Genomic DNA, 26,953 nt, shown 5'->3' with positions numbered 1-26,953 from the left:
ATTCCTGATATTCATAAATAACCTCCCTGATAAAATTGTTTCGGAGATGGGTATATTTGCCGATGACACCACTCTCTATAACAGATATGAGGGGAAACAAATGAACACATATCCAAGGAAATGGCAGAAACACTAGAGGATGACCTCCAATCTGTAGTGGAATCGGGGCAAAAATGGATGGTCACATTCAATGCTGCTAAGACTAAGCTTGTTTCCTTCAATAACTACAAGAAACCTTCCCTACCACCAATAGCAATGACCAAGAACACATTGCCTGAAAGTACTTCTTTTAAACTCTCGGTCGAACGTTTACAGGGAATACGAACTGGAATAGATACATTGAGAGCATTGCCAAGGCTGCTGCAAAGAAGGTTGGCTCTCTCTACCGTGCTAGAAAACTACTTACGCCTGAAAGTATCCTGTACCTCTATAAGGCCACCATTCGCCCATGTATAGAGTCACATATGGGCTGGTGGATCTGCCGCTTGTCTCTCGCTCCTGGACAGGGTTCAAAAGAGAGTCCCCATCCTGATAGGTCCTGAACTGTCATCTAGGCTTCAGCCTCTGTCCCATCGACGAGATATTGCATCCCTCTCCCTGTTCTACAAATACTTTAATGGTGAATGCTCTGACGAACTGCAAACACTTGTACCTCCTCGACGTAACTACACCCGACAAACCCGACAAGCCACTAATCTCACCCCTTTACAGTAGAGATCCCTAGGTGCAACAAAGCCTTTTACTCCAATAGTTTCTCCCCCAGAACTGCAGGTCTTTGGAACTCCCTTCCGGGAGTCTGCTTTCCCAACTGTACTGATATGCAGAAGTTCAAGTGTAATGTGAACAAACACCTTTCTACTCGTTTCCCTTCATAATGTCTCTGCAAATTATGTCCCTGATAGTAACCCCCTGCTTCAAAGTGGCACCGTGCCTTGTTTGGGGTGAAAATTGAATTAAAAAAAAAAGAAAGAAAGAGAGAGAGAGAGAGAGAGAGAAAGAGAAAGGGCAGAAAAGTAAACAACAACAATAATAATAACAACAACAACAATAATAATAACAATAATAATAACAATAATAATAATAATAATAATAACAATAATAACAACAATAATAATAAAATACGCATCATCTCGTTGACACACCTGTTCCCATCAGATCACAGAAGTTAAGCAACGTTGAGCTTGTTCAGTACTAAAATGTGTTATCATTTGGGAATTCAAGGTGTTGTTTGAGCTCTCCGCTTATCTCGGCATTGTTTTCAGTCGTTCTTATGCTTCTTGCCACTGGACGGAAGCAGTACCGATTTAGGAGAGGCGTGGTTGAGGATTCTACAACCCTTGCCTCACAATTCCACGAGCGGCTACTCTTACAGGGGTGTCCATTGTCTCTAGAGACTGAACGGAGGCATCAATCGATAAAATAATAATAATAATAATAATAATAATAATAATAATAATAATAATAATTCTGAGTGAACAGACGCTTAATATCATAAATTCGCCAGCAGATGATCTGCGTCGACATTAATAAATGATGTGTCTGTTCTAAAGTTCACACAGCCTTCCGTTTGGTGAACCTCGCGATAAAAAGAAAGAAAAAGAAAAACACAGAAAAGGAAATGCTGCACATAGCAGCAGCAGCAGCAGCTAAAAATAAATGAATCCAAATATGCAAGAAGCTGGCGACCCGTAATGGTTTGCCGGTGAACCTCTCGAAGTGATGATTGCTTGATACGTCGGTCCGAGGCTAAACTGCGCACGATCCCCACCTTAATCAAACCAAGGTCTTTTACGGTGGCAGTCGACGAATTAAAAGAGTCTCAAGATGGAGGGCAGTTTAGACTGCAATCGTTTCTGACATGGTAGCTGACATTTTACTCCAAATTAATTATTTTATTTATTTTTTTTTACACCCAAGTCTGTTGGTCGCAATGGCAGGCGGAAAAGATAATTAATGATTTATGGTGATTAAGGCGATGGTGCTGTAGGAAAACAACGCTATCTCAATGACTCGTAATCCGCTGTTTCGGATTATTTTATTCGCAAACACACGCACGTTTAATCTTATAGTGTTGTCCAGAAATTAGAAGCGACCAATTATACGAAACTGACGGAGAAAAATCCACCGAGCATCTTCCACATTAGGAAAGGGAAAAGAAGGAAAAAACAATGGTCTTTGATTTATAGCTTCCAGTACTAAAAAAAAATCGTAATAAAGCGTTTTATTAGAAATGTCTAGTCTGGAGATTTCGGTTTCAATGGCAGATTTTTAGGTGGATCAACAAGGATAATTCTTTGAGTGCAGCATCATATTTAACCTAAAACGTTGGTTTTATAGTCTATATTGTGAAGCACATTTCGTCACCTTAAAGTAAAAAAGTTCTATCTGAACATTTTGACGATATTTTGACGGTAGGATTCCTTATCCTCAGCACAAACAAAAACATTAGAAAATTGGGTACTTATGCAGAATCAGTACCATGCTATCACCGGAATTTTTCGTGCAATATTAGTAAAGCGTTAAAAGATCCTTAAACGCTGAGCCAATGAAATCGTAGCAGTTAACGTCATTTAAGGAATTTTTTATTTGCTATCATTAGTTTATTATTATATATATAAAAAATTAAAATATTCATCTTGAATTGAACAAAGAAATCATTAAAGATATAAAAAACCTACCAAAGAAATCATTTTTTGTTTGCTATCAATTGTTTGTTATTTCAAAAATAAATATTAATTCATAAAACTTACCTTACAAGGAGTGTTTTTAGTCGCGTGCAAGCGACTCTATAAGTCACTTCGTCGGTCGGTCGGTCGGTCGGTCGGTCGGTCTGTAACACTTTTGTGCTCGGCCTTTTTGGTTAAGATCAAAGGTCTGTTGTTAATAGATGCTGTTCTTAGCTTTTTAAACTTTTCTTGGCCTTTTGGCCAAGATCATTTTGCTTTTAATTTATTATAATTTTACATTGAATTATTTTGATTGTAATTTTCATTTTCACGAAATAAATCATATATAAAGATCAAAGTGTAGTATCTGTTCCGGCAGATACTGCAAGCAAAGACCATGTGTGGGGGCAGCCTCACATATATGACCTTGGTCAATGTAGGGGAAACCCTTCATACCAATTGTCACTATCAAGCTCCCCTACTCCCCGGGGAGTTGGTCTCCATTTCCCCTTCACTCCTCACATAAAAAATCGGCCTTGTGCCTAATTTTCTCGGTGGGGAAGCAAATAAATACAGCTTTTCTTGGCCTTTTCGCCAAGATCAAAGTGTAGTATCTGTTCTTACTACATACTGTATTTATGTTCGTAACTTTGTGATATAAAGTGGAGGATCACTTTTCTGTATTAATTTAATGTAAAATGATCACCCACTTTAGAACCAATCAGTCTCAAAGCCATTCAAGTCATTCTCCAAATCATTCAAGTTGTTTTTGAAGGATTCCAGTTATTTTTTAAGCATTGAAGTCATTCTTAAGGTCATTCAATTCATCCTTAAGTTCATTAAAGTCATTCTAAGTCATTTACTTTTTTTTTTATTCAAGTCATTTCAGCCCAATTTTTCGGCCATTTTAGTTTATCTTTAAGAATTTCATGTCAATTCTACATTCACGCATTCATTCATAACTCGAGAGCACGTGACTAATGCCTTGTGTTTCTTGAATTAAATTGTAATTTTCTTAAAATTTCATAAAAACTGTCCAACAATTATTCATTGTATTTTCTTCGTAATAACAAAAAATATTGTTTTCATTTTCAATTAATTTTTTTATTGAATTATCTCCGTAATAACTCAAATGATAGATTTTTCATTTGAAAAAAAAAAAAAAAAAAAATGGCCAGAGTTTGTATGACAAAAAAAAAAAAAAAAAAAAAAATCACAAAACTTTAGTTCAGTACTTTTCGGCGTTTAATGTAAACTGTCCGGAAATTTCCGACGATTACACGATGTTTATTTTGCATAAGCACCAGCAATTAAGAGAGAACAACAAAAAAGAAATAAAGATAAAAAAAAACAATGTGACTTACTTCACTCCATACAAGCATTGTACCAAAGACGACCTGTAAACCATCAAAAAAGTTGTCCCCAATGATTATCACTGTAGTGCCACCTGTAGTCCAACCTTCGTTCGGGCAAATCGCTTTGATGCAGGGGGTGGCTGGAAAGAAATAGTGCACTGCTTTTACTATAAATATTAACTTACAAGTTCACTGGATAAACGACAAACACAAAACAAAACTCCAAACAACCTCTTCCCTCGCGCCTCGAAAAAAGAAAGATACCACGTGTCAAAAAGTAAAATTTAACATGTTTGCTAACAGAGAAACAGAAGAAGACACAGCAATCGTGTGGCGCGATTTAGAAAATAGAAGAAAAGTGTTACAGTAATTTCCCGTTTTAGAAAAGTTAATATGGAAGAGCTGCCTTTATGATATATAGGTAATCATCTCTCTCTCTCTCTCATATATAAAGATATTTTAAAAATAAATATTTACAATTCTTAAACCTACAGGCACTAGTGCTACAGGTTTATGAAGCAGTGTAGGAAATGATATTTACTGTTGGCCGGGAGATTCGAACCCTGTCCACAAAGCCGCCCCTAACTCTGCAGGCCACCGTCTTTTCTCCAAGCCATCGGCAACTAACACACGAATGGAAGGAAAGTAAGTACCTATAAATGCCATATTGGCGGGCGTTTAAAGTAGGGAATCAGTGACCTTGTCGGTGTGAGCGCGAAACGTCTCTACCAAACCCATCTCTGAATATTTGGTTTACAATATTGAAAATTTACAGAGAAGATATTTGGACATGTAGCACACGTTCTGTTTGGTTTTCAGTCGACAATAAATGCTGCTAAAGGGGTCAGAATTGGAAAAGAAATAGTTGTTCTTGGCAAGGTAAGTGGAATAAATCATTGGTCTCGCTGTTACTTTTGCACATACGCAAAATTAAACAGTTATAGCTCAAAGTCGCGTAATTCTTAACTTTTCGTATCCATCTGTCGGCAGTTCAGACGGTAACGGTGCTGAAGAGATCAATAACGACTGAGGCTATGTTGCAATATGTTCTGGTTTCGATTCTAGCGGATGGATTCTTAGTCATACTTTTTATAACTTTTGAAATCATAAGTATACCTTGAATAAGAATCAACATAAAATTGTCTCTATGATAAGAAATCTGCATAAATTAAAATATAATATTTAGGCGTATTTTACGACCGGGCAATGCCGGGCGGCCTGCTGGTAACTAATATAGTTTAATACAACTTTCGTTAAGAGATGTAAGGATAATATTTTTTAAATTAGTATTTTTATTAATTAGTTAAATTTATATTAGAGGGTCATCGCTTGTCAAGATAAGGATAAGGGTTAATGAGTGTTACGAAGACGGCGAGACAACCTTGTAATGATCAGTTACGGTGGAATTTAGTGGGATTTTATTATTGAAGACGGCGGCTCAACCAAAACTTATTTACATTAGACACATAAACGGCAATGTTATAGTCAAATGGGAAGCAGTCCCACGGTATGATGTTTCACGACGGACAGTTCTAGAAAAGAAACGTTGCTCATGAAAATCTCGTTTAGTTTTAGGCACAGACAGAGACTAAGGGAAATTGTTGACCATTGTTGTAAGACCAGTATTTGTTTGTATTTGTATTTGTTTAAAATATGTGGGTACAGATTGAAGCTCAGTCGAGCACCTGCCATAAACGTAACGGTAGAGCAAAGGTAGACTTGCAACGTCTCTTCTGTGAAGTTGATCAGTGTTTTTGTCTGTCAGAAAATTAGGACTAGTTATGAAGAAGCAGTAATTATCAAGAAAGCTGCCAAATGAACGAACAAGCGAAAGAAAGGAAACCGAAATAGTAATTATGTTTTTTAGGGACCCCAGGGATGCTGTAAAGAATACGTAATAGTAATAACTTATTCTGCGAATTCTCATCGAAAATGGCCGCACGAGAAACGTGTGTGTGAGAGAGAGAGAGAGAGAGAGAGAGAGAGAGAGAGAGAGAAAAAGAGAGAAGCACTTTGAGGAAGTTAGGGCGAATATCTAAAGACGTGTTTCAACTAGTTAGATATTGAGAGAAAAATAATTAGCAATGTTTCATTATAATTTCTTCTTAATTAGTACAGTTTACAAGCAATCAATGAACTTAATGTACACGTAGTCGTATCAGTAATACACGTGTCAGATAAATAACACGAAAAGCAAACGGAATGCCACCCCCTCTTCGTAATGTCTTTTCTTTTAGGATCGTTGTTAAACGAAGTTAAAAATTCTTATTGCAACATTTAAAAACATGCATGATTTGGATTATACGTACTATTTTATTATTGATGTAAGAAATATGAATACATCCGGGCTTCTCCTCACAAGAATATGTAAGCCATAAATATGGAAGAGTATATAGCCTGGCTGAGACGTCGAAAGCTACACCGAAAGCCGGAAGCTTGAGTATTTACCAGCTACATCTACGAACACCTGTTCATTAAGGTTAATTTAGATTATATTACTCGATTACTGTAGCTCGTCTACGCCAAACAAATATGCCTTTATGGGACATATTACTTGTCCTGGTTGTTATTTTCGCAACGTTTCGACCTGTGTAACATTTGCCTTTCCAGGCGCATCTTTTAAAACTTGTGAATCTTTAACTGTAATGGCTGATAAAATAAGAACAATTTACCTTCGTGGATTAAATAATTAGTCTAATTGGAAAGTTATTACTATTATTTAAATTTTACTTTTTTTAAAAACTATTTTTATTTCTATTTACCGTCCCTGAGCGTATGTAATTAATTGAACACAAGTTGCTACTTTCAAGCATAGTTGGTGGAAACTACAGAATATGCTCTTTTTAATGATATTAATATTTAATTAGAAACAGATAAGATTTAAATTATCAGCGATTCCAAAATCTATGAGCGTGTCCATTTGTTCAATATCGACCCCTGTGATTCGTTTTAGAGTGTTTCATGCTAGTAGGTAGACAAATTAGTTATGATAGTTTGCCTTTGTAGACATATATATTTACTGTTATTTAGTAATTTATCATTCAATCCATCACACATGCAGACAAACAAACGTTTAAAAATCGTTATTTTGATTATGCAAGAAGGAAACGTGGTTGTCTTGAATTATTTGTAATGTCCAATTGATGTTCAACGTTTGATAAATGCATCAATTTTATTTTTTAAATGGCGTCTCTTTCTAGTAATGTTAAAAATAAAAAAGGGTGTTTTGTTGCGTTCAATTGTGATAATAGTTTTAGTAAGAAAGATGAAGGTATCGACGACTAAGAAGAAAGAGGAAAAGAAAAAACGAGAGGAAAACGAACGGAAAGAAAGAAAATAATAAAGAGGAGAAGAAAATGAGAAAGAAAGAAGAAAAGGAAATTGAAACAAGGAAAAAAACAAGTAGAAGACAAAAAGGGCTGAGAAGAACGAAAAGAAAGGTAGATAGGAAAAGTTAAAAAGAAACAGAAAAGGAAAAGGAAACAAGAGAGGGGAAAGGAAACAGGAGAGGGGAAAGGAAACAGGAGGGGGGAAAGGAAACAGGAGGGGGAAAGGAAACAGGAGAGGGGAAAAGGAAACAGGAGAGGGGAAAAGGAAACAGGAGAGGGGAAAGGAAACGGGAGAGGGGAAAGGAAACGGAAGAGGGGAAAGGAAACAGGAGAAGGAAAACGGAAACAGAAAAGGAAAATGAAAACAAAAAAGAAAACAAAGAGAACAAAGACAAAACAGGGAAAAAGAAAATTTAAAAAATAAAAAAAATAAGAGAAAATGGGAAAAGGAAAAGTGTAAAAAGAAATGGGAAAAAGGAAACGAGAAAAATAAGTGAAAAAGAAGGAGAGAGAAAAGATGAAAAGAATCACAAGAAAAAAGAAAAAGAGATAAAGAAAAAATAAAAAAAAATGGCAAAAACGCATATTTAGACGCTCGCATTTGTAAAATTTAATCAATGAAAATTTTATATCATTGAAACTCTCCTGGGAGAATCTAATGGAATTAATATCATCCTTTTTCTCTTTCAAAAACTCAACTAAAAAGAAATGTCGTTTAAAAAGATGGAAGATTTACTTCCGTTTGTCTACATTCAACAAATTGCACACATCTCAAACATCGATCAGAAATCATGGAAGTGTGAGGGAGGAGGGACAAGGGTGGACATACATTAATTGTAATACATGGGGAATCGGAAACTGTACGCAACGAATGAATTTAACAACTCTCGTTTCTATTTCTATTTAAATACAATCCATCCTCTCCCTTCAAAGTAATTTGAATTTTTAATTTTACTTTTTTTTTAATGAAAATCATTTATCTCTGTCACTTTATCATCAATTAGATTTCTTTTTTTCTCAAAGTATTTTTGAAAGTCTCCAATAAAGAAAAACAACACCATTAAATACTATAGAAAACGGTAAATAAAGATTTTAGCTCCAAAGTTTCCGTTTCGAAATTCCCTTGCTTTATAAGTCAATCACTGTATTAGCAATCTCCCAGAATATTTACACTGGCTTTATATAGATATCCCCCTCTCTCTCTCTGTAGGTATATATATATATATATATATATATATATATATATATATATATATCTCGATATGCATATATATAGATGGATATATATATTTATAGATCGATATGCATATATATAGATCGATATGCATATGCATATATAGATACATGCGCATATGCATATATAGATGCATATGCATATATATGCATATATATAGATTGACATGCATATATATATGCATATATAGATACATATGAATCTATATATAGATGCATATGCATCTATATATATATAGATGCATATGCATCTATATATATATATATATAGATGCATATGGATCTATATATATAGATGCATATGGATCTATATATATAGATGCATATGCATATATATAGATGTATATGCATATATATATAGATATAGATGCATATGCATATATATAGATATAGATGCATATATACAGATGCATATGCATATATACATTCATATCCATATATATAGATGCATATGCATATATACATTCATATGCATATATATAGATGCATATGCATATATACATTCATATGCATATATATATATGCATATGCATATATACATTCATATGCATATATATAGATGCATATATACATTCATGTGCATATATATAGATGCATATATACATTCATGTGCATATATATAGATGCATATGCATATATACATTCATATGCATATATAGATGCATATGCATATATACATTCATATGCATATATAGATGCATATGCATATATACATTCATATGCATATATAGATGCATATGCATATATACATTCATATGCATATATATAGATGCATATGCATATATACATTCATATGCATATATACATTCATATGCATATATACATTCATATGCATCTCTATATATATGCATATGCATCTCTCTCTCTATATATATGCATCTATATATATGTGCATATATATGCATATGCATCTATATATGTATGCATATGCATCTATATATGTATGCATATGCATCTATACATATATAGATTCATATGCATCTATATATAAGTGAAAGTGTTTGTCTGTCTGTGTGTGTGTCTCTGTGTGTCCGTGCACATTTCCCTACGCAATAACTGTCAATTTTCAGTCTACAGACTCGAAATTTGATATACAGGGTACTGAGATTTGGGGAAATCTTTATAATCTATTTTCGACAAGAAATTTGGCTGTTAAGGGTCAAAGATTAACGATTTGACCTTTGAGAACTCTACTAAACTCCTCCGCCAATTTTGGGTCTAAACAATTGAAATTTTAGATATAGGTTCCTTGGAAATGGATCTAACTTAATAATTTGATTTCAGCCTAAAGAATAAATGTTCAGGGGTTATAGTAGAGGTCAAAGCTTAAAAAAAATTGACCTCTGCGGTCTCTACCAAATTACTCAGACAATTTCTGGTCTAAACAATTTAAATTTTACATAAAGGGTATTCAGAGATAGGGCAAGCTTCTTAATCGGTTTAGGTTTGGGTGTAAAATTTAAGCTACCAATATATAAATATATGTATGTATGTATGTATGTCTGTTTAAAACTTTCCACAAGATCAGTATCGGTTTGAAGCTCGACCCTTCAGACGGCAAATACCAAAAAATTGGCTAAAACCAATTTCTTCACTCTCAACTGGGCACTTTTGTATAGGGATTGATCTCTTTTTCGCCGATATTTTCGAAAGTCATCCCCTTCTTTTCGATTGTCTAGCCTTCATTAAAACCTATGTCACTTCCGGTTTGGCGGTGGTCGTAACAGCAAAGACGTTAGGTTTTTCCCGTTCTTTTCCTCCTTCGCCGTACGGGTTCGAGCCTGCGTTCCTACTACCACTTTTCTTTTTTTGCTCAACATACACCTCCGAACACCCTAGCAACGCTGGGCTGAAATGCTAGTATATATATATATAATATACAGTGCGGCAAAAAGTAAGTCCGCACATGTAATTTTTTCAAAAACTGCAAATTTAAGCTAAATTTTATGTAACTGCTTAAAGAACGTATACCTCATTTGATTGGCCTTCCGTTCCTCTATAATTATTTTCCTGTTCATATTTGACTTTTAATTGAAATATTCCAGTGTTCACGTCAATTAAAGCAATAATAACTTCTAATTGAGGAGACAAAATGAAAGAAAAGTTTTTTCATACTTTTAATCACAAATATCAAAACAATGATTCCATACTAAATTCCCAATTCCGATTCATTATAAATCCTTAAACACTTAACCATTAATTTGTTATTTTCCCCAATTACCATTAAAACACATTTTAAATGTGTAAATATTTTCTCAAACATAAAAATACACTTGTGGGTATGGTCAATAGATTTTAGTTTTACTGGTAGTTCAAATTGAATAAATATTCATTATTTTATTAATACTGCCAATAATTAAAATTTTGTTTTAAACAAAATCAAAACAGACAATTAAAAAAATTAGGCACACATTTTTCGATTCTGATACACTCAACAATTCCGATTAATCGTCTCAACACTAATGACATTTCAAAAATGATGAAATTTTTATTTCACACGAATGAGAATTGGAAATTGCATTGTTTGATGACTGAACTTATGCGTTCATAGCCTGAAATTTTCATCTTTCCGTTGCAGATGTTGACGGTGTGCGACTTCAAAAAGGCAACCCTTGTCTTGAACCTGCGCCAGAAGCAGAGTTGCGTGATTGAATTCTTCCATATAGAAAAATATTGAACTGATAAAAATTCACTGGAGCCTGTTGAACTTTTAGGACGCCAATGCAGTTTATATGAGCACGGTTGGGAAATGGATTCGTCGATTTCACAGTGGCGACAGAGATGTGAGTGAAAAAGTGTGCTCCAGACAAGGCATCAAAAGAGACTAGTTAAAGTGCATTGAGAATGGTAGTGACTATGTAAAAAATACTTTTTAGGAGCACAATAGGTTGCTTGTTTTAATGTTATCATCTTCTCTTTCGTAATTCTTAAGCGTTTTAGTTTCGTGTAAGGCATATATACTCTGTTCATACATAGTCTCTATATTTGCTCTCTACATATAGTATCTTTCTCTCTCCCTATATATATATATATCTTAGCGGAGAGGGGGGCTTTGCCCGGTCGTAAAACAAGCTTCTTTATGATATTTCAGTTTGTCCAGATTTCGTTTATATTATTATAATTGTGATTTCAAAAGTAAAAAAAAAAGTATTTGGGTGCCATCATCTGGAATCGAAACCGAAAGCCAAACTGTAGCATTAAAATCTGGTGACGTTACCACTGTACCAACGTGACATGCACATGATAAAAAAATAAACTAAGATGAATGTACAAAATGCATAACGTTTTTTTTTTTAATTTGACCTCTTTTTTGATCCCTTAAAAACTATTTTAATCGATTAAAGCGCCATAGAAGGACTTAAAAAAAAAATCAATCATTTGAGGCCGCTAACGCCGCTCTGAGACTTTTTGTTTCGGTAGAGATAGACTTTGAAAATGTGAAGACAAAGAGACGGTGCCTTTTACATGTTAGATATATTATTACGGAAACAACTACTTTAAACATATAATAGAACCCTTTTTTTATTTAATCATAGCTGGAGAGTGGGTTTATACCTATTCCAGGTGAATTAAAAAAAATATTTTTTAAATATAATCATCCACAAACACGTGTTTCGTCGTTACAATTAGTATTTAGATACTTTTCGTTCAAAACTGTTGTAAGCAAAGTAGCTAAATGGCGCAAACAGCCATGTAGGCACACACACACGCGCGCACACACACACACACACACACACACACACACACACACACACACACACACACACACACACAGTAGAACCCCAGGATACGGTTTTCAAAATTATTTTAAAAAATACAGTACTATATATAATACACATGTAAATAATAAAATAACCTTATAACACCGTAAGGCGGGGCAAATACCGTAACCAGGGTCCGGAAAAACATTCTACATTGTAATCCTATAAAACCGTATCCTAGTACCACCGTATTCTGGGGTTCTACTATATATATATATATATATATATATATATATATATATATATATATATATATATATATATATATATTCATGCATATATTAAGACATTTATATGGAAATATATCAAAAGCTAAAGCCAAATGTGTGTGTGTCTATATATATATATATATATATATATATATATATATATATAGGCAGCATATCTTCTTTTAGGCATATTTCATTAAATAAAATATACGCTTTTTGTCTATAATATCTATTTCCAGCCCTTTCCAACTTCCGAATAACGCTCTTCACTTCTGGGTAGAACTGGCTGATGTAATCGCCATAAAAAAGTGATATAAATTGTTTATAACCCGTCATATTAATCTATTTCTGATAATGAATTCAGAAGGATTGGAAAGTAATCGGACTTATGATAAATATTGCGATTATATCAGCCAGTTCATGCCAGAAGTGAAACTGCTATTCGGAAGTTGGAAGATTGGAAATAGAATCAGTAGACAAAAAACCTTTTTATTTAATGAAATATATATATATATATAATTAAAACAACATCTACACTGATTTATTTACATCAATTTTTATTGAACATTAATTTTTAATTCTTAATCCTAGGAAATCATTTCACGAGATTATTATATCAACTCATAAAAATATCTAAATAAAAACAAACAAAACCAAAAAGGTGAATAAAAAAATAAAGCAAAGAATGCATAAACAAATAAAACAAACGACAAAACTTAAAATGGAAGTCATCATGTCATTATGAAAAAAAAAGGGGGTGAGCATATGAGCAGCATAACAAAAAAACAAAAAACAAAAAAAAAAACAACATTAACTAATATCTCAAAATATTCATGCATTAATCTTTCTTTGTTGTCGGAAATTAAGTACAAATTATTTGAATGTGAAACATCTTTAACAAAAAGAAAAAAAAAAATTGTGTTTTATGACAGATTGGTTTATGTTGCATTTGTTTTTTTTTTTTTTTGCAATAAGCTGTCAGCCATATTACAAGTATGGTTGAATGACGATTCGAGTTAATTTAATAAAAATAATGGAAGTTTAAAAAAATACGAGTTAAAATGAATATTCGATGGTTGATCTCGTGCGATTTATTAGACTGGAATTATTAATATATACCATATATCCTTTCTTTGGACCTCTTCCCAACCGACTATTTCAAGATGCCCAACTTAGCATTTAACTATATTTTACCAATCAACAGCTTATACCTCTCGATACCCCTACCCACTTTTTGCTTTCTCTATTCCTTGCAAATATTCCTACTTTTGTACAGGAGTGGGATTCACTAAAATCAATTGCTTTTCAGAGGTCCATACAGACGCGTCCCCAAAATAAAACATTTCTGATAGCCATTAACTGGTGAAAATGATACCTGCTCGTTTGAAACAGTGAATTTATTCGATGCTTGTAGCCTTTTCAAAATATAATTCTGGACGGAGACATTTTTTATTTTACTACTTTTCGGTCACAACAAGACATAATACTATGTAGATGTAAGAACATATTATTTGGAATCATGTATAACGGGATACTGTAGGGAGTTGAGCAGCGAGATGTCTGTTCACATTACATTTAAACTTCTACATGTTAGTGCAGTCAGGAAAGCAGTAAACATTGGGGGAATTCGAAAGGAAGACAATTAGAGTAAAAGGCTTACTGCCACCTAGGGATGTCGACAGTGAAAGGGTATGATTTTACTGCTTTTCAGAAGTATGTATCGAGGGAGCACAAGTGCTACGAGTTAATCAGAGTACATACTATTAAAGTACTTGTAAAATAAGTTCAGCTATTGAACATTGTGGCAATGGAACAGAGGTTTCGAGCTTAGCTGTGAGTGCAGATGTGGGACTTTTTGGGACTGTTGAAGAGGGTTAAGGTTATGTTACTCTTCATCTTCTAAACGACATTCATATTAACCCTAAACCTCGAGTGACTTTTAGCCTTGGTAAATGGTGACTCATGTTATTATAAAAATCATTGAGACAATATCAGTCAGGATGAGAATATATAGATCAACTAAGCAGTTATACATAAATAATAGAATTATTATCTTGTATTGACGATTTTTCTAAATAAGATATGCATATTAATCAGTCTCTTACTGATGTCACGTATTGATAAAAAAATCAAAAGAAAAGCCAAGTTGAATGTTTAGTTGATTTCTGATTTCCTTTTCATGAAAAATCAATTTTCAAACGGTTTCACATAAATAAACCAATAAATAATTCAATTTATTGTATTATCACTCTAGTTCAATATCTGCAGATATACGAGGGTCGGTCAAAAAGTACAGCCTCCTATTTTTCTAACTCAAAAATTAAAGAGCTACAAAGACGGGAGTAGTACCATTAAAACGAGGGATCTTTTGTGTTTTTGGATTTATCTTTCTACATAGTCACCATTATTCTCAATGTAATTTTGTTAGAGATGAACGATGGCGGTGCATGGGTGTTCGCAACGCACTTAGTCATACAAAAGTCGTTTCAAAATAAAACTTTTTTTTTTTAAACTCAAACAGTTGAAGTGCTACGAAGTCGTACTATAAAAAGAAGCGACCTTTTGTGCTCTAGAATTTATTTTTCTACATAGTCGCTATTTTCTCTTAATGCATTTTTGCTAGGAATTCAATGACGTATCTCTGCTTCTGACACACGTCCATGACAGGAATTGCTTTCTTAGAGTCTTATACCGTTAATATCTGGAAAAGAGAGGTGAAACTTTCAGATCATCAATGCATAAGTTCAGGCATCATAAGAAAGTAATTTGCAATAATCTCTGACTCATTTGGGCGGAATAAAAATAGGGGCCCATTAATTTTAGAACGTATTAGTAAAATATGAATGATGTTATAGTCCGGATATTTTACAGGGTCTTCAAAAAGTTTCTTCGCCTATTTAAAAATTTTAATAACACCAAAACTTCATTGTTGATAAATTACAAAACTCCAAACCAAATTAAAATAAACATTTGTTTACAGCATTATTGCATCATTTTTATTCCGCCATTTTTTTATGCCATTTCTTTTTCGATTTTACACGTATCTTAATGTATACAATTAAAGGACGTGATAGACTCATCATTTTTTATGACAAAATGGCGCCTCCTGATTTTTTATTTGTTTAATGCAATTTTCAGAATTAAACAGCAAACAATTGATCAATTAATTTATTGAGGAAAATCTTTCCATAACTTCGAGAATCTTTGCAAATGTTGATTCAATCATATGTGAGCTGTTCGCAGAAACTTGTAGCAAGTAGAGGACATTCGGTTGAATGGTATATATATTGTTTATTGGTCTACATTTATCATAATTGCAATTTTGGTGTTCTCGAATGTTAAGAAATAGATGCTGACATTTGAAGAATGTGTAACTGCATATAAATACTGTTTGTGTATACTGTTTCCTACTTGAAATAGTTTTTCATTATTTTAATTCCAAACGTGCAAACACAATTATACCCGAGACGAGTAAAAGAAATTATTTCTTCAGCTGTAAGGTATTTACATACATCCAATCCGCAGAAATGGTTGGATCATTCTACTGCTCCAGAAGATATCTCACTGCCGATGCAATCCTCTTATATAAGAGCCAAGTAAATCCTAAGATGGAATACTGTTGTCATATCTGGACAAGGATTGCTTGGAATATCCTATCCTGCCTTAACAGAGATCAAAACCGGTTTCTAAATCGAGTAGGAGATGTCCTTTTTTTTCTTCCCTGCATCCTTTTCCCTCACAGGAGAGACGTTGCGAGCCTGTCTCTACTCTATCGTTATTTTCATGGCAAATGTTCGCCTGAGCTCCAATTTATAATTCCCCCTTGCCGAACTTTCACAAACAACGCTCAACTAGCTACAACTACTATCAACAATTTCCCCACTCTCTAACTGTACTTAAATCTAAACGCAGATACCATGAATAAATATTCTTTCCTACCGCTTCCCGTCTGCTTTCCGGCTGACTACAAATGTTTTCAAGTCCAATGGAAACAAGTTATTGGTGAGCTGTCCCTTTAAATAATCAAATTATACCCAATTTTCGCCACTAACGATTACTACTCTGCTGTACTGGTGACCAACCTTTCCTCTTTAACCCATATCCTCGAGTGACCTTTGGGCCTTAACAAGTGGTGACTTCATTGTAAGAAAGGTCACAGTTTTCAGGGTTTAAAATAAAGTTAAAAGTCAACGTTAATCAGACATTCAATATATTATCTCCTATCTCTGTATACTCGAACAGGGATCAGCCTTTTATAAGAAAAAAGAAAGTCGAGAAACTAATAGAAAATGAAAATGCTTAAAATATAGTTTACTATCGGTGCAAAAATTATCCGCTGTTAAACTTGGTCCCACCGTTATGGGTGGTAGTAAAGAACTGCTGAGTATGAAGGTAAAAGTGCTCCGCATTCCGTTATTTAGGATTAATAAATGTATTGAGCCAGATTAAATATTAAGTTATTAATATGGATAAGAAATACAATATTTATGTTTTTCTATCATCTAATAATATTTGCCTTGTGTGATTGACGAAACATTTTTTTATGTACCGTGTCGCACCAAAACCTATAAGGACCCAGAGGCAAATACGGTTTCTATTATATATATATGATATTAATTAAAATAAAAATAAATTCTGAGCGTATTTGAACAAACGGAATATTCAAATCTCCTAACGCTATTTAATATGCAGTAAAATAAAAATCTGTTTATCGTAAAGAAGAAGGGAGAATACTGCTTTATTTTATATATGAGATCAATGAAAATACAGGGGAAAATTTGGATCAAGCGAACAAAATGAGCTTATTTGAGCAAAGACCATATTCCAGTTTCCTATTACTATTTGATCTGTTCAGGCAGAAAAAAACACCATGACAGTGCACACAAAAAATATGAAAAAGAAAAACAGAAGAGTGAGGCTAGAGTTCAGAGGTTCTTGTAAAAAATTGTTTTGTTTGTAAAATGAGCTGATCTAACATCAAGTCACTCTTACCTCCCGTTCTTATAAAGGAGTTCCAATTCCTGTCGGTTTCAGCTATCATGTTCAAGGGCAGGTTGTCTGAAGGAAGATAGCGTGTTAGCATTGAGCGGGTGGTGTTTTATTGGGTTGGTTCAGCGAGTCAACTGTTGAGCTAATTAAGCTAGTTTAAACACTATTGTTCATTAGACTAATTCAGCTAGAATACTATTAAAATGGCATGGCCTTTATCTTTGCTTCTATTCAAGATAGAAATTCAAGAATCAATGATAAAGAATTAGAGACATTTCTCTTTTTCCTTATTTTTAACCAGGAGTATCTCAGAATTTATTTTTAAAAATGGTAATACATTTATTTTAAATTAAAACACTCAGTGAAAATATAAAGTTTGTAAAATTAATTTTTAACGGATTCAAAATAATTGCCAGACGATCTTTTTTGTCGAATACTAAGTGATTGGTTCAGGGTCGTGACTCAAATTGACCAATGAAATGATGGTTCTAAAGCAAAAAAGTGGACATAAGATCTTCTGTCAGTTATTTAAAACGGAATTCAATAAACAAATTGAACCTGTTAAAAATGAATTTTACATATTTTATATATTTTTATTGCGCGTTTGATAGACATACTGCCATTTTTTGACAAATAAATTCTGAAAATAATTAGAATAATTAAAAAAATATCTAAACTGCTTTGAAATGTTAAATCAAACTTTTTAATCCCAAAATTAAACTATTTAACAGTCGAAAAATATTACTTAATTTAAATAATAAAAAAGCTAGTTCGAATATTACTTATTGTAAAGTTATAAAAATATCAACAGTTAATAAAAAAACAAGCTTTCATTAAAATAATTGGTGCTATATTTTATCTTATATACTTATTAGATTATAAATTATAAAATAATTAGATACATTAAAACATCTTTTTGTTGAAAGTAGAAAAGAAAAGAGAAATTGTATTCACTTATATTTAAAGTTTAAACATACAAAATGGTGATTGTGTATTGAGTTAGTTGCATAAATGGCACATGCATGGTTTAGAAGTATAGCTATTATTATTAATGTAGATGAACATTTTATTCATGGATATCGTAAGAGAAAATGTAGGGTTATTCTTGCAAGCATTCGTAATACCATACTTTGGGGGTAATTGTGCCAACTAAAAAGAGTGCTCTTTATATGCGTGATTGTCGAAAAAGCACTTTTAGCTAGTTGGCCCAATTACCCAAAAGTACGGTATATAATTGAAATTCGTACGATATTTTTCACGGTAGATAATCTCTAATCGACAACTATTTATATTGTTTTCTACAGTGTTATATACTTAAAGTGTAAATAGTTTATAAAACTGTTGTAACCCTTTGTTTAAAAAATATTCATACATGTCCGATATGGCTCTCATAAGTATTATTTTTACTTGATATATAATATAGATACATGATAGTTGATATATTTATGTTTACATTATCGAACCTATATAGATCCCAATTTGACTACCGTAGTAATAACTGTATATAAAAAGTATATAAATCTAAATTTCATCATTTATAAAGTGTTGGGACTTTTATTAGACTGGTGAGTGAGGGAGAACACGAGTTATTATAATCTATAACTGTTGTTACGGTCCCGGGTAACGCCGGGTAGCCCTGCTAGTAATCTATAACTATGAAAGTCTGATTCTCATGCTTGTAGGATGATTTATCACAAAATTAAACTTTTGTTTAAAAATATATATGTATACTTATAGTTTACATTATATATACAGTTTGATCGTGAGTTTGAGAGCAAAAAACGCGTAACATGGTAGATTTTATTTTGCGTGTTGTGCGCATGCGTGACTAATTCTAATTCCAATATTGGAATACATTTATTTATTAAACCTGATCGTAAAGTATTGATATATTTTAAGTAGGTTTTGATATCCATTAATAAAATGTTTTAATATATGTTGCATGTGTTATCTATTTATGTAGACGTCTTTGTATTTCATGTATTTATATGTATCAATCGTTTTTATTTGTTAAATGATAGCGAAAAGTACAGACTCATGCAATAAATGACATCAATGACAAAAGTAGGTACAAAACAAAGCATTTCAATGACAAAGGAGTAATAATAATAATAATAGTAATAATAATAATAATAATAATAATAATAATAATAATAATAATAATAAATTAATAATAATAATAAATAATAATAAAATAATAAATTATAATAATGATAAACATAGTAACAAATAAAAATGATATATAAATAATAATAATCACGAGGAATTATAGATGAACAATCATGCAATTACAAAAACATTTCCAAAAGAAAATTGGTTCCAGGCAAGTAGCATGAATACAACATTTAAACAATAGAGAAAGGTCAAAACTGTTGTAACGCTTTAGTTCTGAATTACTCGTCGCCAGTGTTGAGCCTCATAAGTAATAATCAAGATAAACATAGTGGTATAGTTAACAAAAAGTATATGAGTAAAAGTGTGTTACACAACTACACGTCATGATTCTGTAGATTACTACTACTACTACTACTACTACTACTACTACTACTACTACTACTATAAAACGCTTTTATTTCCTTCCAATGCAGGAATATATGACGATGTTGGAAAGTGGGGAGAGTCAAACCAGTGCTTTTTAAGGAGAAACATTTTGGTCTTTCAAAGATTGTTTAGGCAACCTTGGCAGCATTCAATGGTCTTGTGACTATTATTGTAAGCAATAAACTTATTCCACTAACGTAAACGTTAGAGAAGCTTGTTGCCCCTCCAATTTCCGGGAGTGCAACGGTCGTTGCCAGCGAGAAATCAGTAGTAAACGAATGTTGTTATAAGGCAGCATGATTTGTAAAGGTTATCGAAAGAGGCGAAAAGTTCTGGAAATCTGGAGAGTTAATGTCACGTAGATTCTACACGTCATACCACATGGTATTGCCAGTGAAAAATCATTGATATTAACCTGAAATCTCCTGGTGACATAATAATAATAATAATAATAATAATAATAATAATAATAATAATAATAATAACTAGTAGGACCCATGGAAATTCTTCAGAGTGAGATATATATTTTATAAAAAATTCATTTTTCTAAATAGTAAAAAAAATAGTTTTATTGTACAGAAAAGCTAATAAAACGCAACAAAAATGATTTTAACTTTTCTGTGAAAATAGTGTCTACTGAATTTTAAATGTAGAACTGCCAAAAAACAAAAGAAATTAATACATATTAATACCCAGAAAGTAATATTGTGCTACATAGTTCAATACAAATAATAAACTCCCATTGTAAAAGACAATCTTTAATTTATTCCTTCAGTCCAGCACCTCTTTGTAGACAATGTTCTTTTTCTGCCCTATTTCTTTCGAATGTTCTCTTTTATCCACTAAGTTTTGCTGACTTCTTTCTTCGGTGAAGAACAGCTGCACGTCGAAATTATTACGGATTCCTTTCTCACGCCATTGCGACAATGATGATATATAATTAGTTGAATTATATTTAAAACGAGGCGATATCACAATAGGGTCAAGCATATTCTTTCCATCATTCATTCCATTATCAGATTGGCTTAAAAAACTTTGCGAATGTGGCCTTTTTTTAAAACAATTTGATCTTCAAAAATTATATTCAGCCTTTTTCAAAGCGTAACATACTGAATAACCAAGGAAAAAGTAAGCAGAATATTAAATAATAATAATAATAATAATAATAATAATAATAATAATAATAATAATAATAATAATAATAAACTGCTGCAGAGACAAAACATGAAACGCTACATGGAACCAATAACACTGAAACCGCATATCTATAAGTTCCCTAACCCACCCCAAAGCAAAGACAGAGGAAAGAGCACTGACCAAACCTCCACTGAATAAGTGCCAAGAGAACTGGCACCTTGGGGAGGCTTATTGCCATTCAAATTCCAGTGAAGACCAATAGCTGCTGCCAACGAGAAATCAATGGCAAGCAGCTGTTGCGATAATGCAAATTTATTTACAAATACTATCGAGAGTACGCAAAATAGAGATCTCTGAGGACCTATGTGCAAGCTTCTTGTGAGCCAATAATAACAACAACCGCACGCGCTTATCCTGAATTCAATAATAAAAATAAGACTGGCTTTAATTTTTATAATATTTCAATTCATAACATTTTTTGTAGTTTCATTTTTCTTGAACCATATAGTGTTTCTCCCATTTTTGTCGTTGTTGTTATTATTATTATAATTGTTATTAACAACAACAAATTAGTTGTAATACTACAAAGAATGTCAGAGAATGGAACGGCCTTGCAATCAATTGATCTTCAATGAAACTCACTAAAGATCAATACGATCAATAAATAACTGCATCTACAATCGAGCACGTGTCAGAACCAATAAAGCCGCAGGGGAAAATAATGCACAACACTTAATCTATTTCAAACGTAAGACCAGTTTCGCTTATTATAGATTATAATAGTTCGTAATCGGATAGAGATACACTACCCCCCCCACACACACACCCGAAAAATGGGGCAGGAATAGAAAATATAGAAACAATAAAAAAGAACATGCATCGAGTTCGTTTCGTTCTTTGAAAATCTGGTGTGATTCGTTGTAAACAGAATTCACCTGTGCAATCGCTAAAGAAATTTCATCGATAGTCAAATATTGTAAGAGTTAATTCAAGGAAATTGCATTTGTTACGACGCCACGTAAATTATTAGATTTACATTTTTTATTCATTCTTGTCTGTGAAGGTGGTAAGCGCTTACAGAATTGCTTGAGATGCACGAGCGCGCGCAAACACACACACACACACACGCACATATATTAATATAAACAAATTTATAAGGTCGCGACACTGGACATGCTCATGTTTCGGACAGATGGTTGGTTAAAAGCATAAGTCCTCGTCAGGCGAATTAAAAAAATAATTACTTTCCACAGAAGAAACCAGTCCTAAATCTAATTAATTTAATTTAGATTTAAGGACTAGTTTCTGTGGAAAGTAACACTGTTTTTTTAATCGCCTGACCAGCACTTGTGGTTTTAACCCATCAGTCCGAAACCAGTGACCTTCTCAATTTGCTTATATTAAAAAAAAATATCTTGCTCTTCTTTTATTGAACACTTTTAATAATCTCGTCAAATTCATTAGTTATAACTAGGGCTATGACAACAGCATATTCTTTTCCTTGTTTTGATTCTTAGATATATATCCGTTGATATCTTATATGATTTTATATAGAGTGGTGTGGTTCACGGTAGATTAATTGTGTCTGTGTCGGATATATAATCGAGAGTAAAAACAATGAAAAGAATATCCTGTTGTCATAGCTCTTGTTATCACTCTTGAATACTTATAACTTTGTGCATATATACGGTTGGTGAGAGAGAACTCCATAGTGTGCTCGATTATTGAAAAAAAATCTCAAAAATAAAAGTGTATTTATTTACATATGTGTTGCAGAAGATCAGAAATGCATTAGTAAGGTCGATTTCAAAGCCAAACAAAATTGGTTGCCTATGTCAGACTCTGTTCAGTCTCTGTTTATTGCCAAATTTTACTCCCCTTGTTTCGCTTAAAATTTTGACTCCTTTTTTGACCCCTTAAAAACAATTTTAACTGGCTAAAGACCCATTAAAAAACGGTCCATAAAAATCCAATTATTTGAGACTCCTAGCGCCGCTTTGAGATTTTAGTTTTAGAGAGATAGAGTTTAGAAATATGCAGACAGACCGACAGACAGACATATAAGCGTTTATATTATATATATATATATATATATATATATATATATATATATATATACACATACATATATAAGTGCGTGTGTGTGTGTATGTATGCTTAGAGGTAAAAAATTAATAAATACAATTTAATAAAATGGACGGAGTACTTTCAATGAACATATAAAGAGAAATTCTTAGTTTTTATACAAATGAAAATTGTCATAATGACTTTAGGTCTGTTTTTTTTTTGTTTTTTTTATCTCTGTACTTTTAATCATTTTTAAACGAATATTAAACTGAATTCACGGAATTCTTTAAGAAGATTCTTCATTTCTCGACCAGCCATAGTTTCATCTCATAAACCCTTAACCTTGAATTGCATTTGGCCTTGATAAGCTGTGATACTTATATTAAAAAGACAAAAGAAAAGAAAAGAAGAACACAGGCACTTCAGTTCGTAGCGAGTTCAAATTTCATAAGAGAAAGTCTCTGGAAGTTTTACCGTCGGTTTTTGGAGTCTTCCCCGTTGCAAACACAGTTTCACCCTTCTGCGTGCAAATACTGCGACAGATGGCAGCTTACCGAGTCATTAATTAAACAGAAATGTATAATGGAAATTATATCCACCGCCATCGCTTCTATCCCAAGTGATGAGGATGCGGCTTCTTATGCCTTGACTTTTTTTCACCATACCACTTGCAGAGTTTTCCGTCACCTTCCTCTACCAAACAGCTTGAACATAGCCCCAACCCACCGCCCAGAAAGACAGAAAGAGGCTAACAGAAGGAGATAAGGCGGGGAGAATTATGAGAAAATAAAAAAAGAGGAAAGAGAGAAGATACTAACACCTCGAAAAGTACATGAATAAACGATGGAAATGAGAAGGAGAGAAAGAGATATAGAAGTAGAGAGTGTAAAAGAAAATGAGAGAGGGAGCGAAAGAAAGAAAAAGCGAAATAGAGAGCAACAGAAAAAAGGAAGAGAGCGAGAGACAAAGTGAGAGAGAGATATGTAGAGAACATGAGAAAGAGAAAGAGGACGAGCGAGAGGGACAGAGAGAGAGAGAGAGAGAGAGAGGGCTAGCGAGAAAGAGAGAGAGTGGGCGAGCGAGAGAGAGCGAGAAAGAGAGAGAGGGCGAGCGAGAAAGAGAGAGAGGGCGAGCGAGAAAGAGAGAGAGTGGGCGAGCGAGAAAGAGAGAGAGTGGGCGAGCGAGAAAGAGAGAGAGAGAGGGCTAGCAAGAAAGAGAGAGGGCGAGCAGGAAAGAGAGAGGGCGAGCAGGAAAGAGAGAGGGCGAGCAGGAAAGAGAGAGGGCGAGCAAGAAAGAGAGAGGGCGAGCAAGAAAGAGAGAGAGGGCGAGCGAGAAAGAGAGAGAGAGAGGGCGAGCAAGAAAGAGAGAGAGAGAGGGCGAGCGAGAAAGAGAGAGAGAGAGAGGGCGAGCGAGAAAAAGAGAGAGAGGGCGAGCGAGAAAAAGAGAGAGAGAGGGCGAGCGAGAAAAAGAGAGAGAGAGAGGGCGAGCGAGAAAGAGAGAGAGAGAGAGGGCGAGCGAGAAAGAGAGAGAGAGGGCGAGCGAGAAAGAGAGAGAGAGAGGGCGAGCGAGAAAGAGAGAGAGAGGGCGAGCGAGAAAGAGAGAGAGAGGGCGAGCGAGAAAGAGAGAGAGAGAGAGGGCGAGCGAGAAAGAGAGAGAGAGAGAGGGCGAGCGAGAAAGAGAGAGAGAGAGGGGGCGAGCGAAAGAGAGAGAGAGAGAGGGGGCGAGCGAAAAAGAGATAGAGAGAGGGCGAGCGAGAAAGAGAGAGAGAGAGGGCGAGCGAGAAAGAGAGAGAGAGAGGGCGAGCGAGAGAGAGAGAGAGGGCAAGCGAGAAAGAGAGAGAGAGAGAGGCGAGAGAGAGGGCGAGCGAGAAAGAGAGAGAGAGAGGGCAAGCGAGAAAGAGAGAGTGAGAGGGCGAGCGAGAAAGAGAGAGAGAGAGAGAGGGCGAGCGAGAAAGAGAGAGAGAGAGAGAGAGGGCGAGCGAGAAAGAGAGAGAAAGAGAGAGGGCGAGCGAGAAAGAGAGAGAGAGAGGGCGAGCGAGAAAGAGAGAGAGAGAGAGGGCGAGCGAGAAAGAGAGAGAGAGGGCGAGCGAGAAAGAGAGAGAGAGGGCGAGCGAGAAAGAGAGAGAAAGAGAGAGAGAGAGGGCGAGCGAGAAAGAGAGAGAGAGGGCGAGCGAGAAAGAGAGAGAGAGAGAGGGCGAGCGACAAAGAGAGAGAGAGGGCGAGTGAGAAAGAGAGAGGGCGAGCGAGAAAGAGAGAGAGAGAGAGGGCGAGTAAGAAGGAGAGAGAGAGAGAGAGAGAGGGCGAGCGAGAAAGAGAGAGAGAGAGGGCGAGCGAGAAAGAGAGAGAGAGAGAGGGCGAGCGAGAAAGAGAGAGAGAGGGCGAGCGAGAAAGAGAGAGAGAGGGCGAGCGAGAAAGAGAGAGAGAGGGCGAGCGAGGAAGAGAGAGAGAGGGCGAGCGAAAGAGAGAGAGAGAGAGAGGGCGAGCGAAAAAGAGAGAGAGAGTGAGGGCGAGCGAAAAAGAGATGGAAAGAGAGAAAGAATGAAAAAAAAGAGGGAAAGAGAGCCAAAGAAAGGGAGAGTGAGAGATAAAAAGTGTGAGAGCGACAGAGTGAGAGGATGCAAACGCGGGAGCAAAAGAGAGATGTACAGACAGGGCGTGGGAGATAGCAAGCGAAAGAATTAAAGACAGAAATAGATAGCGATATATATATATATATATATATATATATATATATATATATATAAAATAATATATATATATATATATATATATATATATATTATTTTTTTTACTATGATAATTATATATATATTCTCTCTTCTTTGCCCCTTTTTCTTTTTTTTATACGCATTTTACTTTTAATCATCAATTATAAGTCTTCCCTTCATGATTGCGATATTTTAATTCTGTACCTCCAAAAAATCATAATTATATATATATATATATATATATATATATATATATATATATATATATATATATATATATATATAGATAGAGAGAGAGAGAGAGAGAGAGAGAGGGAGGGAGGGGAGATGAGGAGGAGAGAGTAAAAGGCAGAAACGTTGTTTTTTGAACAAAAGCATAAAAACTACATGCGTGTTCTGTTCCATTCTCGTCGAGTGTGGGGGAGAGGTAAGAGGTGACGCGGGGCAATAATTCAGGGGGTTTCCTATTGACTAGGCGCGCTTCAAATTATAGTCTACTACAATTGTGGTAACCTCTCACTCATCAAATCAGTCCTCACTTTTAATGTAACTTTTTTTTTTGTCGTCCTCAATTTCGTCCAGAATTGTCCATTCAAAACGAATGCAGGCTTTCAACGGTCGCTAAGCCACAGTCTCCTTCCGGAAAAGAAATCTGTCACCTTAAACGCCTGGCATTATACACGAAAATCGGAACTTCACCTTAACTGCCGGTTTCCCGCTAGCATCGTTCATCAGCTTAGACGACTCTTGTGCAGTTTAGTTTTTAAAAACATTTCTTTTAGTTTTCATCCTCAAAGATTTCCAATCAAAACATGAGAAAAAATTCCAATACTGACTGTTCCAAAATATTTATATATTTTTAATGATTATTATTAAATCATTACAAAAGTTTAACTTTTGTAAATAAAATTGTTAAAAAAAAAATCACGCTTTCCAATAATGCCTGTCCTTTAGCATTT

The 26,953-nt window shown here is 34.2% G+C and overlaps 1 protein-coding gene and 1 pseudogene across 25 annotated transcripts in view; one reads left to right on the top strand and one right to left on the bottom strand.

Moving 5' to 3' along the window:
* The window catches only part of LOC145283523 (transcription factor collier-like), a 581,603-nt gene that overhangs the window by 188,942 nt on the left and 365,708 nt on the right, over positions 1-26,953 (bottom strand). For 10 of the 25 annotated variants that reach the window (XM_080132372.1, XM_080132385.1, XM_080132387.1 and 7 more), the window contains one exon: positions 4,031-4,161. In XM_080132372.1, coding sequence (XP_079988498.1) covers positions 4,031-4,161 — 131 coding nt within the window. Of the gene's footprint in view, positions 1-4,030; positions 4,180-17,545; positions 17,612-26,953 lie in introns of all 25 variants that reach the window. The other 15 variants (XM_080132364.1, XM_080132367.1, XM_080132368.1 and 12 more) reach the window with 3 other exon arrangements.
* On the top strand, positions 3,241-3,377 carry LOC145284260 (U2 spliceosomal RNA; annotated as a pseudogene).

The sequence above is a fragment of the Euprymna scolopes genome, chromosome 8 (assembly GCF_053919585.1).
Source record: "Euprymna scolopes isolate OS-2025 chromosome 8, ASM5391958v1, whole genome shotgun sequence".
In the NCBI taxonomy this organism is placed as follows: Eukaryota; Metazoa; Mollusca; class Cephalopoda; order Sepiida; family Sepiolidae; genus Euprymna; species Euprymna scolopes.
The sequence above is the reverse complement of the archived record's forward strand: the minus strand, read 5'-3'. Positions and strand labels throughout refer to the sequence as shown.